This window comes from Lactuca serriola, chromosome 5 (assembly GCF_051521515.1).
Source record: "Lactuca serriola cultivar US96UC23 chromosome 5, Lser_US96UC23_V15, whole genome shotgun sequence".
In the NCBI taxonomy this organism is placed as follows: Eukaryota; Viridiplantae; Streptophyta; class Magnoliopsida; order Asterales; family Asteraceae; genus Lactuca; species Lactuca serriola.
In genome coordinates this window covers 246,406,182-246,419,254 of record NC_136412.1, presented here as the reverse complement: position 1 = coordinate 246,419,254, position 13,073 = coordinate 246,406,182, and the positions used below count along the sequence as shown (strand labels likewise).

The 13,073-nt window shown below is 33.7% G+C and overlaps 2 protein-coding genes across 3 annotated transcripts; both read right to left on the bottom strand.

Moving 5' to 3' along the window:
- Window positions 1–1,507: 1,507 nt before the first annotated feature.
- Window positions 1,508–4,259, bottom strand: LOC145053926 (putative E3 ubiquitin-protein ligase RHC1A). 2 transcript variants are annotated; one of them, XM_079002048.1, is made up of 2 exons: window positions 4,041–4,259; window positions 1,508–2,536 (listed from the first exon to the last, which is right to left on the bottom strand). In XM_079002048.1, the coding sequence occupies exon 2, from the start codon at window positions 2,489–2,491 to the stop codon at window positions 1,655–1,657; it is 837 nt and encodes a 278-aa protein (XP_078858174.1). In that variant the 5' UTR covers window positions 2,492–2,536; window positions 4,041–4,259; the 3' UTR covers window positions 1,508–1,654. The 2 variants fall into 2 exon arrangements, with proteins under 2 accessions (XP_078858174.1, XP_078858173.1); XM_079002047.1 differs by having other exon boundaries at window positions 4,102–4,256.
- A 1,630-nt stretch (window positions 4,260–5,889) lies between these two features.
- LOC145053925 (potassium transporter 7-like) lies at window positions 5,890–12,434 on the bottom strand. The gene is made up of 10 exons (XM_079002046.1): window positions 11,915–12,434; window positions 10,669–10,897; window positions 10,281–10,529; window positions 10,116–10,166; window positions 8,831–9,091; window positions 8,687–8,739; window positions 8,438–8,552; window positions 7,338–7,592; window positions 6,730–7,252; window positions 5,890–6,648 (listed from the first exon to the last, which is right to left on the bottom strand). Exons 1-10 carry the CDS (start codon window positions 12,218–12,220, stop codon window positions 6,081–6,083), a joined length of 2,610 nt encoding a protein of 869 aa, XP_078858172.1. The 5' UTR covers window positions 12,221–12,434; the 3' UTR covers window positions 5,890–6,080.
- Window positions 12,435–13,073: the final 639 nt, after the last annotated feature.

Here is a 13,073-nt window from a genome sequence, read left to right as displayed (position 1 = left end):
GTATGTAATTTTCCGTTAAATTTGCACTCCTATTCATTTCCCCCAAAATGGGATGAATTTTTAGTTGTCGATTTTAGTCCTTCTTTTTATATATTTCTGCTCTTTTATCTATTAATTATAATTTAAATGTAATATTTAATACTTATAATATTGTGTTATATATTAAATTATGTTAATTAATTATAAATATAAAGTTTTTTTTTTATTTATCAAAATCATATTAAAATTTAAATATCTATTGAAATTTTAAAACACGATAACATATTTTATAAAAGCTTATAATTAAATGTTATAAATATAATCTTATTTATTTAATATTATTGTAATGAAAAAAAATATAAACTATATATTTGTTAAAACCAAATTAATTGAAATGATGTGTTTGACATTTTACATACGTTAGAAGAATAGAATAAACTTTTTGGAGATAAAAATGAGATAGAAAAATAGAATAGAGTTTGAGATAAAACATCATTTATCCTATTTTTTACTCCATTTTTAAAAGAAAAAAGTGAAAAAGAAAAAAGTGAAAATGAATTGGAGACAGTCTAAATATCATTTGATTTTGAAACTAATTGCATTTGTTTAATCGTCATAAATGACCGATCACCGCTCTTCATTATTTCATTAAAGTATCATCAAATTACAGAATTGAACTAATTTTTTATTTATTTAAATAAAATACCAAATGACTTTATATATACTAATAAAATAATTTCAATTTTCATATATCAATTGCAAAATATGTTACCACTTTTTTTTTCCCATTGAATCCTTTACAAGGTTTACACGGGTGCCTTCAGTTTTTTCACATATTCGGAGATCAATTTATTATCATAGATATTTTAAATCAAAGCTCAAAAATATGTTTGTAGATTTATATTAAGAAATTTGGTTAATCTTCATAATCAGGTTGGTCTGTTTCAAAATTATCCATCTAATAATAACAATCAACCGGAAGTTATATGCACTTTAGAGTGGAGGGAATGGTCATCACGCAGGAACAGCGGCACCATGTCAGTGTTGAGGGTGTTCTCTCCACATGCATATTTCCCGTGAGCATTCCATGTGCTCTTACATGCAACTTGTTAATGTTATATACATGCATTACCAAATCTCATCTTTTGCTAACAGCATAACACCAATACACCATTAGTAGTAGATTTACGTTTAGGTAAAAAAAAAAAAAAAATTCCGACACAGTGCATGCCAACTAAGCACACAAAACCGGAAAAATGGAACATAGCATGTTATTGGTATTATTTGAACAAAAAGTATATCTAGCTAGTTACCCCTCCTGACATCGAAGTGACGTGAACAACTTATTTTTAAACATATGAAGTACTTGGTTTGACAATCTTTGGCATCAACTCACAAGTTACTAGACCCAACATTCAAAATCCCAGAGCTATATATATATATATATATATATATATATATATATATATATATATATATATATATATATATGACCATATTCACACGCACAGCACAACACATGCGAAGATGTCATTAAATTTAACATCATTATATATATATCAACCAAACATACACATACAAAAACACCCAAAACCAACACCAACACCAACACATACAACAAAACTTAATAACTATATCAGACAAATCACTTGATTGTTTCATTTCACTTCAACTTTCACGAGCGAAAAGGCCACAAAAACGATAACGGACTCCTCCTTCCTCGGCCATGTCCGCCACTCTCCTCCCCTCCACCACCACCACCACTGCTGCTACCCCTACTCATCCCATGAGCCGGCAACTCCACCCGACAAACCGGGCAAGAATTATGCTGAACCAACCACGGTTCAATACAACCAGAATGGTAAATATGGTTACACGGCATTTGCCTAGCCTCCGACCCTAACTCAAACTTATCTTTACAAACCGGACAATGAGAATCCGTGTTCAAATGTCTATTACTAATCCGAATAGTTGGCATAGAATCAATCGCTGACCGGGTTGCTGGTGGTGGGCCCTGACTACCCCCACCACCATTAACCGTAAGCTGTTCAATCAGTTCCTGCAACCCCGGCCCCATGAAAATATTACTAACATTAGACCGCCGTGGGCCCGGCGGTGCACCGTTAAAAAAGAACTCAAACCGGTCATTAGCCGACATCCGAGCCGGGGCTTGACCATCAAATATGAACCATGGAACCACACCATGACTCTGTTCGGATCTTCTTCTAACATCAAAATTAGGGTTTCTTCCAGACATTCTTTGTCTGATTAATTCAGCAAAAGCATCCATGATTCTGTTCCTAGGGTCCGGGTACGGTTCCATGAAACCGTACTCGGACGGTTCGTGCGAGTGAGTGGGCCCGGTCCCGATGTCTTGTGGACCGGGCTCGACCACTTCGCTCAGTTCTTGCACGAACCCACCGGAGCAGTACGGGCATACTGGGTTACGACCCCGAAGCCGGACTGGTTGTTGGCATTGGTAACACCAATGTGTATTGTTGCCACTTGACATTGCTTGTGCAGAATTAGAGTCTCAAATCCAAAAACCAAAAGTATTCTGCATTTGTATAGTGTAAGGGTAAGATGGTTGTTTGATTTTTTTGTTCTGTAATGTTAAACAAAAAAAAAAAAAGGCATATAAGGAAGGTGCAGCGTTTATTCTGAAATACGTAGTAGATTAGATATACCCTGTGTCTGAAAAGATTCTTTTCGTGTGTATAACAATTTCTTGCCAAACAAAGTGAATATGGAGACTACTACCCGTGTGAAACTTTATCTATACAAAGATATAGAGGAATATCTGATGGAAAGAAGAAAAAGTGGAGATGATAATTAAGTAAAAGTATACTTAAAAGGAAACAACAAGAATGATGATGGGATGTAATATGTTTGCCTATTGACAAGAACAGGCCACTATCACAGAAACAGAAGAGATAAAGCTCAAATTCCCTTGTCTATAAGTTTTTAAGAAAAAGAGAGTATCTGAGAACTTTCCTTTCAGAACTTACTTCCCAAAATGAAAGGGGGATTAAAAAAAAAAAACAAAACCACCCTTGTGTATATATAGCGTTTTTCTTTCATAAAGTGAGAATAAGTTTCGTCCCCACTTGCAAGCAGAATAGAAGAAGAAAGGAATTTGAGTTTTGTCATAAAAAGTTGTAGAAGGGGGAGGAAAGCTTATAAATCCTTGCTTTAATCTTATTTTATATTAACTTTTATAACCATACAGACATTTGTTCATTAAAAGAGCTTATACATAATTCGGATTTGTATACATACAGAATGTGAATTTAATAGAAAAGTTGTGACATGAAGATTCCCAAGCATAACTACGATAACAATTTGTAGCAAATCGTTACATGCACAACAAGTAACTTTGTTCTAACTATCTGTCAACTATTGTCATCCAAGTTAAACATTTGTGATATTCTATATCTTACCCAGTTGAGTGATAGAAGCATCAATTTTCAGATAAAACAAACTCCTAAGTCCAAACATAATACTACTAATATCTGGATTTTCATTTCTTCCCCAAAACAGATATTATATTTGGAGTAAAAGACACAAAGTGTTCAAGTTCACTACTCATATCTGCATGTGTCCTTGATCTTCTGAACATTTGCTAAATGACTCCTATTTTGGACCATAAGAAATTAATAGATGAATCCAGTTTAATTACATCCTTAATTTCGGATTGAGCTTTCATCAACACACAAAATTGCTGGCGTCCATATTTTATACTGTCTACCACAAATACAATCATGTTTTAATTTTTGTGAAATAACGATAAGTTTTGTACAGAAGTCAATGAAGAAAATGATGAGAAAAAACAAATCAAAACAGTAACAAGGGAAAAAAATTTCGACATCGAATTCAGATTTTCAAGACTAAATCCATGGAAACCAAATCACACAATTCTATCCATTATCACAAGAAATTCCTAATCTCATTGAATCTAAAATTCACTAAAAAGACTTCAGATCCGTATATACCACTGAATAAACTATAACAATCATAGCAATCAAACGACGTAAGAGAATCAATCGAGAAAAAAGAAAAACCTGATTACTGGACGCTCGATAGAAACAAAGTGAATAAAACTCTCTACAGAATTAGTCTTACCTAACCTAGACGATGAGGATGATGATGATGTTGTTCATGGCGGTGGACACTTGAATTAGGCGAAGGTCACAGTGGGAATGAATGATGTGGAGTCGACGTAGACCAAGAATTTGTTTGACTGGAAATGATTATGCGGTCTCCCAAAGTTCCGATAAGGATTGCTGTTGACCCGCCAAACGGGCCGGACCTTCAACCCACCAACCAACTACTACTAAGCTTTATTTATTATCGAGTAAACTATTACACGTTTAGTCTATGCTATTATTATTATTATTATTATTATTATTCGTATTATTTTTATGGTTTTGTCAAAATTATAAATTTAATCTTTATCTTCTTTTAATGCATTGGTACCATTTTTATGATTTTTTTTGTTATTATTTTCGTCCTAGTCATACATAGAAAAAAAAACTATTTCATCCTTACTAGACATTTTTTTTATATTTTTGCTATGGTTATTTTCATCAAGTTTGCTTTTAGTTTTAATTTCATTTGATTTGATGCATGTGGTGGTTACCAAGGTGAGTGGTGGTGATCGATAGAGGTGATGATTGGTGGAGAAGAGAATTAGGAAGAGGAAGTGCATGACAATGGTGGTGGTGTAGGTGTTTTGGTGGGTGATGGTGGCATGTAGTGTTTGTTGGTTCTCTATGTTTGCTAGACTTATGTGTTTGTGAGAGCTTATAAGACTATAGGGAATGGTGACACATGCTAAAAAAATAATAAGACATGTCATATCATATTTTTTCTTCCACCTAATCTTTTGTCATAGAAAATATATACACTTAGATTTTGAGAAAAAATTAAAACAAAAATGTAAATAAAAGATGACCAATCAAAGCCTTCTGATTTTAGGAAAAAAAAAAAAAGAAAGAAAACAAATACAAAAGGACCAATGGCAGCTAACTCCAAAGAATCTTTTCTTCTCTCTCTTCTCGCTAGTGAACTAGCAAGCTCTTCTTAGAACATTGTTTAATATGGTGAAGGGGGTGGTGTTTTGTTCATGTCAAGCTTTTGGCGAGTGGGCTTGGCGCCCCCACTCCCTTTAGTTTAAAGGGTAGAAATAAGAAGTTCAAGAGTGATTATGATGAGTCTTAGGTGTGGGTAGGTATGACCCATCTGATTAAGTATTAACAAAAATAATTTTATAAAAATAAATAAATGAAAAAAAAAATATAGAATGGTAGAATAATCTTTTTATATCTAATAGGGACAAAAGTTGTAACAAAAAAATATCATAAGGACTGTCCGAGTGAAATAAATAAATAGACTAAACGCATAATTTTAACCAAACCACATATACGATTTTAGTAATATACTCTTTTACTTACTTTAAATTAATAAAATACATAGTAATATACTCTTTTACTTACTTTAAATTAATAAAATACATAGTAATATACTCTTTTACTTACTTTAAATTAATAAAATATATTACAAGTTTGTCTTATAATATTTAATAAATCTTTAATACGTTCTTTTTTGTGATTTTATATTTTCCAACTAGTTTATCATTAGTTTTATACTGATTTTTTCTGAAAGTTATTTTTATTTCAGCTAGTTTTTAGTCGTCAATTAACAGCTAGAACATAAGGTAATCGATGGTAAATGTTTAAGAATATACGCATATAAAGAATCTTAAAATATAGGAGCACATTCATGTTTCCTTAATGTAATAAACTCCTCATCCCACAACATCGAATACATAATAATGTCTCATATAAACATTCTATATTTAACTTTTAAAAAACATATCTAAATATTCTCTTCTTAGTTTCTGCCCCAAACTAAATACACAATATTGTTTGATATATTCAAAAAAAATACAAAGACAATGTTTTCTTTCTGGGTTTTAGCCCCTCAAATTACAACTAAATCATCTCCAAAACAAACTATACTTGTTACACGAATTGAGTAAGAAAAACTTAACCCTATCCAAAAATACACATAACAAATTGGCAAACAGTGCAGAATTAGAATCAAACCATGTGAGTGATGGCAACCTCCATGAGACGTGTGTGTGGCACACTTAAAGTTGCAATCCCCCTCCTGCAATTTTTCCTCAAAAAAGCATAAAAATAATTTATGGCCAATTTCTTAATGAACCAGGAATCTTTTCGTGCCCTAATAGACACATGCCCCAGAAGATAAACTATCCCTGATTCCTTAGCCATACGTAAAACCGCAAGCTCATTCTCTAGACTCTTGTCCTGAACGGAATTGGAATTGCTACCGGAATCCTTTTCCGTTTCCGGTTCCGGTTCACGTGGTCGCGAAGTGCTTGCTTCCGTGATTACGGTGGCGGCTTTGGTCTTGTTTCGGTTTTTTGACAAGAGAGGGGCGCCTAGTGAATACAAACTCCCATTTGTATCAATGAGAACCCGTTTAGACTCGGAATCGGAATTGGAACCGGAATCGGAATCGTCATCTCCGTCACTTTCCAATGACCGTTCCTTTGCTTCCCGGCGAATGAACTTCTCCAGGCTTTCGATCAGTAGCTGCTCAAATATCTGGTGATTCTCTCTGTGAATGTCCTTGTACCCATATCTGTCAAAAAAAAAAAAAAAAGATGTTACATAGATGCTGACCTGGCAATGCAACAAGGTTGGTTGAATGAAAGATGCTGACCTGGCAATGCAACGAAAGATGTGGTAGCTTTTAGGGCAGACACGACGAAAAAGAAATCTCTCAGTAGGAGGGACAGAAGGAACAGGGACATATTTTATGCAGACAAAGATAATCATGGAATGGACAGCTGGCAGAGTGGCAAGAAACTGTCCAAAGATAGTAGGTATGCCATTTGCCAGCTCATTGTAAAGCAATCCAATTCCAGGAGCTCTCACAGTTCCAAGGTTACTACCCAACTGACGCATTACATCCATTGACATTTTTTTCTTCATTTCTGTTTCGTGTTTCAGCTTGCTACCATAATTCCATATATACATTATGAAAAATACAATCATAGCAAACACCAGTATGAGCCAGCTTCCATCTTTGATACCCCATAAAACAGATGACAAGAATATCAACTCCAAACCAAGGAAAATGACAAAAAAGGACATGGCCAGAATGATGTTGATCTGCCATATGAGAAGCATTACGAGGATTACCAAGACAGTGGTCATCATCATCACTCCAACCTCAGCAACTCCTGTATTATTTTATACTATAAAATTTATAGTATATATTTAAAGAGAGATGTGAAATTTTTGGAAGATAAATATAGCATAGCATACCATATGCATTTCCAATCTCATCAGTGCTTGCAATGAAAGTGACAAGAAGAAGGGCAGCAGCCAAGAGAAACCAGTTGATAACTGGAATGTAAATCTGACCCATGAATTTGCGAGAGGTGTGGATGATTTTGAGGCGAGGAAAACAACCAAGGCCTATTGACTGTTTGACACATGAGAAAGTTGCTGTTGTCATTGCTCTACAAGCAATCAATGCAGCAATATTAGCTATCAGGAACATTGCCCAAAAACAACCATCTGCAACCACAAAATACACCAACCATAAGCCAATAACCCATACACACACACACACATCACATAATCTGATAAGCTATTATATAGCATATATGGCTGTTTCTTTTTAACTTAATCTGGACAGAGCTATATATGGTTGTTTCTTTTTTACTTAATCTATTCTGGATGAACTGACTTAATTAGTTAAGCCAAAAAACCTGACTTTATGTTGTATTAGGACATTAACCCTTTACCTTGTTACCCATCCTTTTTCCTACCAACTTCTCTCATGTTCTTCCTTCTTGGCATGAATCATAATCAAATTTATAAAAATATTTATTTTTTAATCTTAATATTAATCTATATATTGCAAAAGCATTAAAAAAACTATAGCGGAATACATAAAATGTTCACTTGTACAACTACAAATTCATGCATTGTATTTTTCAATTCAATCATCCAATGAACACTAAATATATGTGTATACTTATAAATTATGAGTAATTTGAATTGATTATAAATTATGGTTATAAGATCCATAAATCTATATCAACAGATTGCAACTGAATATTAATTACATTTGTATTATTATTTATATAAAATAAACTGTGAATTATAAGAGTTTTTAAATAATAGTCATCTGTTATATAACATCAATTTTATGCAGAAGGGTAAAAATGTCATTTACTTATATCCGGACAGTTCATTTGGTCCAAAAAATGAACAGACTTTATGTATACAACAATTTATCCAAAAAGACATCATTATCCATTTACTCACTTTATCCATACAGATCTTAAGGAGTAGAAAAAGAAAAAAAGAAACAGACCCTTGATGCAGAAAGAAGTGAATAGAAAAAATAGGCTCACATGGGATAGAAGAAAAGAAAGGCTGTTGTGCATCACTGTTGTTATCCATCAGGTAGGCAGCTTGACCCAAGTAACCCAACATAAGGCATGGAAGTACAAGGAAAGCGAAAATAAGCTGTAAAATTAGATTCAATATAAATTATAAAGTATACCCACATAACAAAATATGTAAAATTACACAGCTATTTATCATGTTAAAAAAAAAAAACAAAACAAAACTCTCTTAATAATTCCAACATGTTGCCTTACCTGGATAGCTGTCACAGAAAAGTAGCAAAGATCTGCAAACATTGCTTCTGAACCTAAAGCACACAACCAGAAAAAAAAAAATGAAAAAAATTGCATTTTATATGGTACAAGTAGATTGGTATTAATGAGTATATAAGGATTTACCAGTTGCACAGAGTAGGCATCCACCTAGAGAATACCAAGCTTTGGTTGAATCCCTTTTGAAATAGTAATAGATGTGAAGAGGATTAAACGCCTTCAAGACACTGCTATCATATTTCACAAGGTTGTAAATGCCAATGCCCCCCAAAGAGCAAAACCATACAAATAGGGCTGGCCCAATAACAAGCCCAATCTTACTTGTTCCAAATTTTTGTACACTGAACAAAATAATAAGATATGCAACTGAAATCATCACCACATGATCTGCAGTAGAGTCAAAACAATAAACCAAATCAAAAGGTTTTCATAATATGTTGCTTAAAATATAACATTACCCAAGGATACATTTGGTATGATGGAATGGAATCACAGAGGATGGAATGAGCAAGGTAATGGAATCGATCATACATTCGATTGCCATGTTTGGTTGGCTTGAATTAGTCATTAAAACATGTTTTAAAAATAGTAAACTTTAATCAAATAAAGATATATCGTTAAATAAAGCTGCATATAAATATATTTCATATAGTGAAAAAAAAATATCTATCATTTAAACAAAGTGTTCGCAAAATATAAAAAATTAAATAGAGAAATCTTAAAAAAGATTTGGAGTAAATTACTGAAATCGTCCCTGTGGTTTGGTCAAAATTGCACGTTTGGTCCCTAACTTTTTTTTTGCTCTCGGATCGTCCCTGTGGTTTGATTTTGTTGCGTTTCTTCCCTATGGTTTGGTAAATTTTGCATGTTTGGTCCCTAACTTTATGTATGTAAGGGATGAAAAATGCAACAAAATCAAGCCACAGGGACGAAAAACGCAACAAAATCAAACCACAGGGACGATCCGAGTGCAAAAAAAAAGTTAGGGACCAAACGTGAAATTTTGACCAAACCACAGGGACGATTTCAGTAATTTACTCAAAGATTTGTAATAAACAAATATTTGTAGTTATTTTTGGAAACTGAAAAAAAAAATGGAATTTTGAATTTTATGAAAATATCAGTGTTATTGAAGATGATATAAATCAAAATAAAAATAATTTTTATTTATAATATATCATTCCATTCCTTTATGAAAAAAGAAAATACACCCCTCCCCTATGGAATGAGAATCAGCCAAGGAGAAGGAATCACATTCCATTCCCTTGTGGCAAACAAACATGATTTTTTTCATTCCAACTCAATGCTCCATTCCAATCCCTCTTCAATTACTGCATACCAAACACTATCCAAATCTTTTTTAGGTCTTTATTATTGGGACCATAAGTAATAGTAGTAGGTATCATATTACCTTCCTCACACATAGGAACTCCAACCTTTAAACCACGAACTGCAGACATTACTGCAGAACAAAAATATATACCGAAAATTAAAATTCAAAAACATTTCTTGAAAGAAGATTAAGTATCAAGATCTTTGAAAGAGAAAAGAAAAGAAAAGTTGTAAAAAAAAAAACCTGACATTGCAGGGGTAACAACCCCATCAGCTATGACCATGGAAGTGCCAGCAAGGACCAACATTAAAAGAAGCTTTTTAAGTCCCAATGAAGCTTCAAGGCGTTCCTTTATTCTCAATGATCTCTCAAGTTCTGCAGATGGAACCTTAAGCTTGAAGCTTGATATGCGTGTATCAGAAGCAGGCTGATTTGGGAGTAGACTCACCTTAGCATGCCTGCATATAAGTGAGTATAAAGCAAATGTTCCACCTGCAACATACATGAAAATTCCATGCTATAATACAAATATTATATTATATATATATATATATATATATATATATATATATATATATATATATATATCAAAGTACTTTGCTATTTCTTTCATTTAGTCTATAAAACTTACCTTCACCATCGTTATTTGCTAAAAGAACAATGAGGACATACTTGATTAGTGGGATCAAAATTAGGGTATATATAACAAGGGATAATGCTCCAATAATGTCTTCATTTCCCTCTATTGGAGCCTTGCTGAACATTACACTGAAAGTATACAGTGGACTTGTTCCAACATCCCCAAAAACAACCCCGAGTGTTTGAAAAGCTAGCTTAACACTCTTTCTAAAAGTAACATCCTGCAAATACAATTTAAGGATTTAGAGTCACAGAGACTGATCATCATGGTTTGTTATTAACCTTTTAATAATTGCAGACTTCATATAGAATGGTTTTCTATAGCCCATCAAAGAAAATAATTTATATTCTTGATAACTGAGTGCCAATCAACATATTATAGCAATCTGGATATTTGAAAGTTAATTAAATACAACCTTTACAATTTGTCTGCTTAAATTGATCAAAAACTTAGTCCTGTAATGATGCTATAAGAATCTTGACTCTTGAGTATTCCTTAATCTATTAGGAGATGGTCTGTTGATCACTAATATGATGAAACAAAACAAGTAAAAGAGATAAAGTGCTTTGAAGTCAGATTGGGTTATCCTCTTATCTCAACTTATTCTTGGTATGCAGAAGATAAACACCAAGAAAATCAAACATGGTGAAGTGATTAATAATTGCTAGAAGCCTAGAAGCTAAACCTACACAAGTATTTTGCAATTTGCATCATTGATTTAATGTAAAGGTTCTGATTCCTCCAAACCCCCTGACTAATTTGGCAGTTCTTCAAATGAATACTACTATCCCTTCTACCAAAAATAAGAATACTTGGACAACTGCACATAACTAATATGGTTATACCTTTGTCTCAGGAGCATGAGTTAAGATAATAAATGCACTACATGTATACTAGAGGGGTTTTGTATGTTCATTCACGTCTTAAAGCAGCTACTTATGGAAACTTTATTTGATTTACTTCACTTTAACTTCAACTTAATACGTCCAAACCACTTGAATATATTTATCATTGGATATGAGATATACCTACACACTCCATTCTAACAAGATAGATCAGGTTTGAATATTAAGGTAAGGCCAACGTTTTCCAATTTCTACTAAAGTTTGCGATTGTAGTACTTCAACTATAGTTAAAGTAAGAAAGTTATACCAATCAAGAGGTTGGAGTATAAGAACGAAGATTAGTTGGATTAGCTAAGATCGAAACCACTACAGTTTGAAATCCATAAACATACCTCCAGATCATTCCTCTGACCACCTGAGACCTCAAGAGTTTCTACATCCAATGAATCAATCCGCGGCCCAGTCCGAATCAACTTGTGGTCAGCATTATCTTCATCCTCCGAATCCATGCCATTCCGTAACGGCAAATCGTCGTCTCCATCATCATCGACCACCGAATCATCCTCGTCTTGAAACACCCACCGGTAGGATTCAATTGAATCCATGGAACTTAATCCCCCGTTCCCCTTACTTGTACTCAATCTCAGTGATTCCTCCTCTTCTACCATCTTCTTGCCTAGCTTTTTATGTCTTTCCATTGCAACATAAGCGATCAACGAGAATACTCTGACTGCTGCAACTCCATTTTTGCAGTTGATTGAACCAAAACTTAGAGGATTTTGTTTACTCTTGGGACTTGGGTTGATGGTTGTTCTTGAATCAATTGACTTTTCCTCGTTTACATCCAGGGGAGTTTAGGCCTGGTGTATCGATTGGGTCAAATCAAGGTACTTGGGTTGATGGTTGTGTTTTGAATTTTTTATAGATTAGAATACTAACTTCTATGCTACTAACTAAAATGACCACATTTTGGTATAGTGGGTTGCGTTTGGTAACTAGCTTATTAAAAAGCTAAGGCTGTATATCCAAACCTTCGGTCAAGTCACTCAGGGTGTTTGACTTAGCTTTTCAAACCCAAAAAGTCCTTTTTGAAAAAGTTACAAAAAATCAGGATTTTCTTGACTTTTCTAAAAAGTTTCTTTTCCTTATGTAAAAACTTCAAAAGTGGCTTAAAAAACTAGTTTGCCAAATATCTTTTGCTTTTTTTTCTTTTCCAAAAAGGACTTTTGGCTGTGAAAAGCTAAGCCAAACACCCTCTCAGTGTCAAGTATTTTACTATTCTACAACCAACGAACCAGGTTGTGAAAATGGTGTTCACCGAGAATGACAAAAATTGTGAGGAAAAAATGAATGAACCAATCAAAAGGCGCGTCTTGTTCTGTCTTCCCATCCACTAGAAGTCACTTCATAGCCAAACCACCAATACACGGGGCGGTGTTCACCGGTGAGTTAGTGTGTCACATGTATGCCACATAGAAAACTCACGTGTGGATTCATACCCACTCCGGATAACCTAAGTATAGTATATTCTCGACGGTTTAGTTGAAAAAC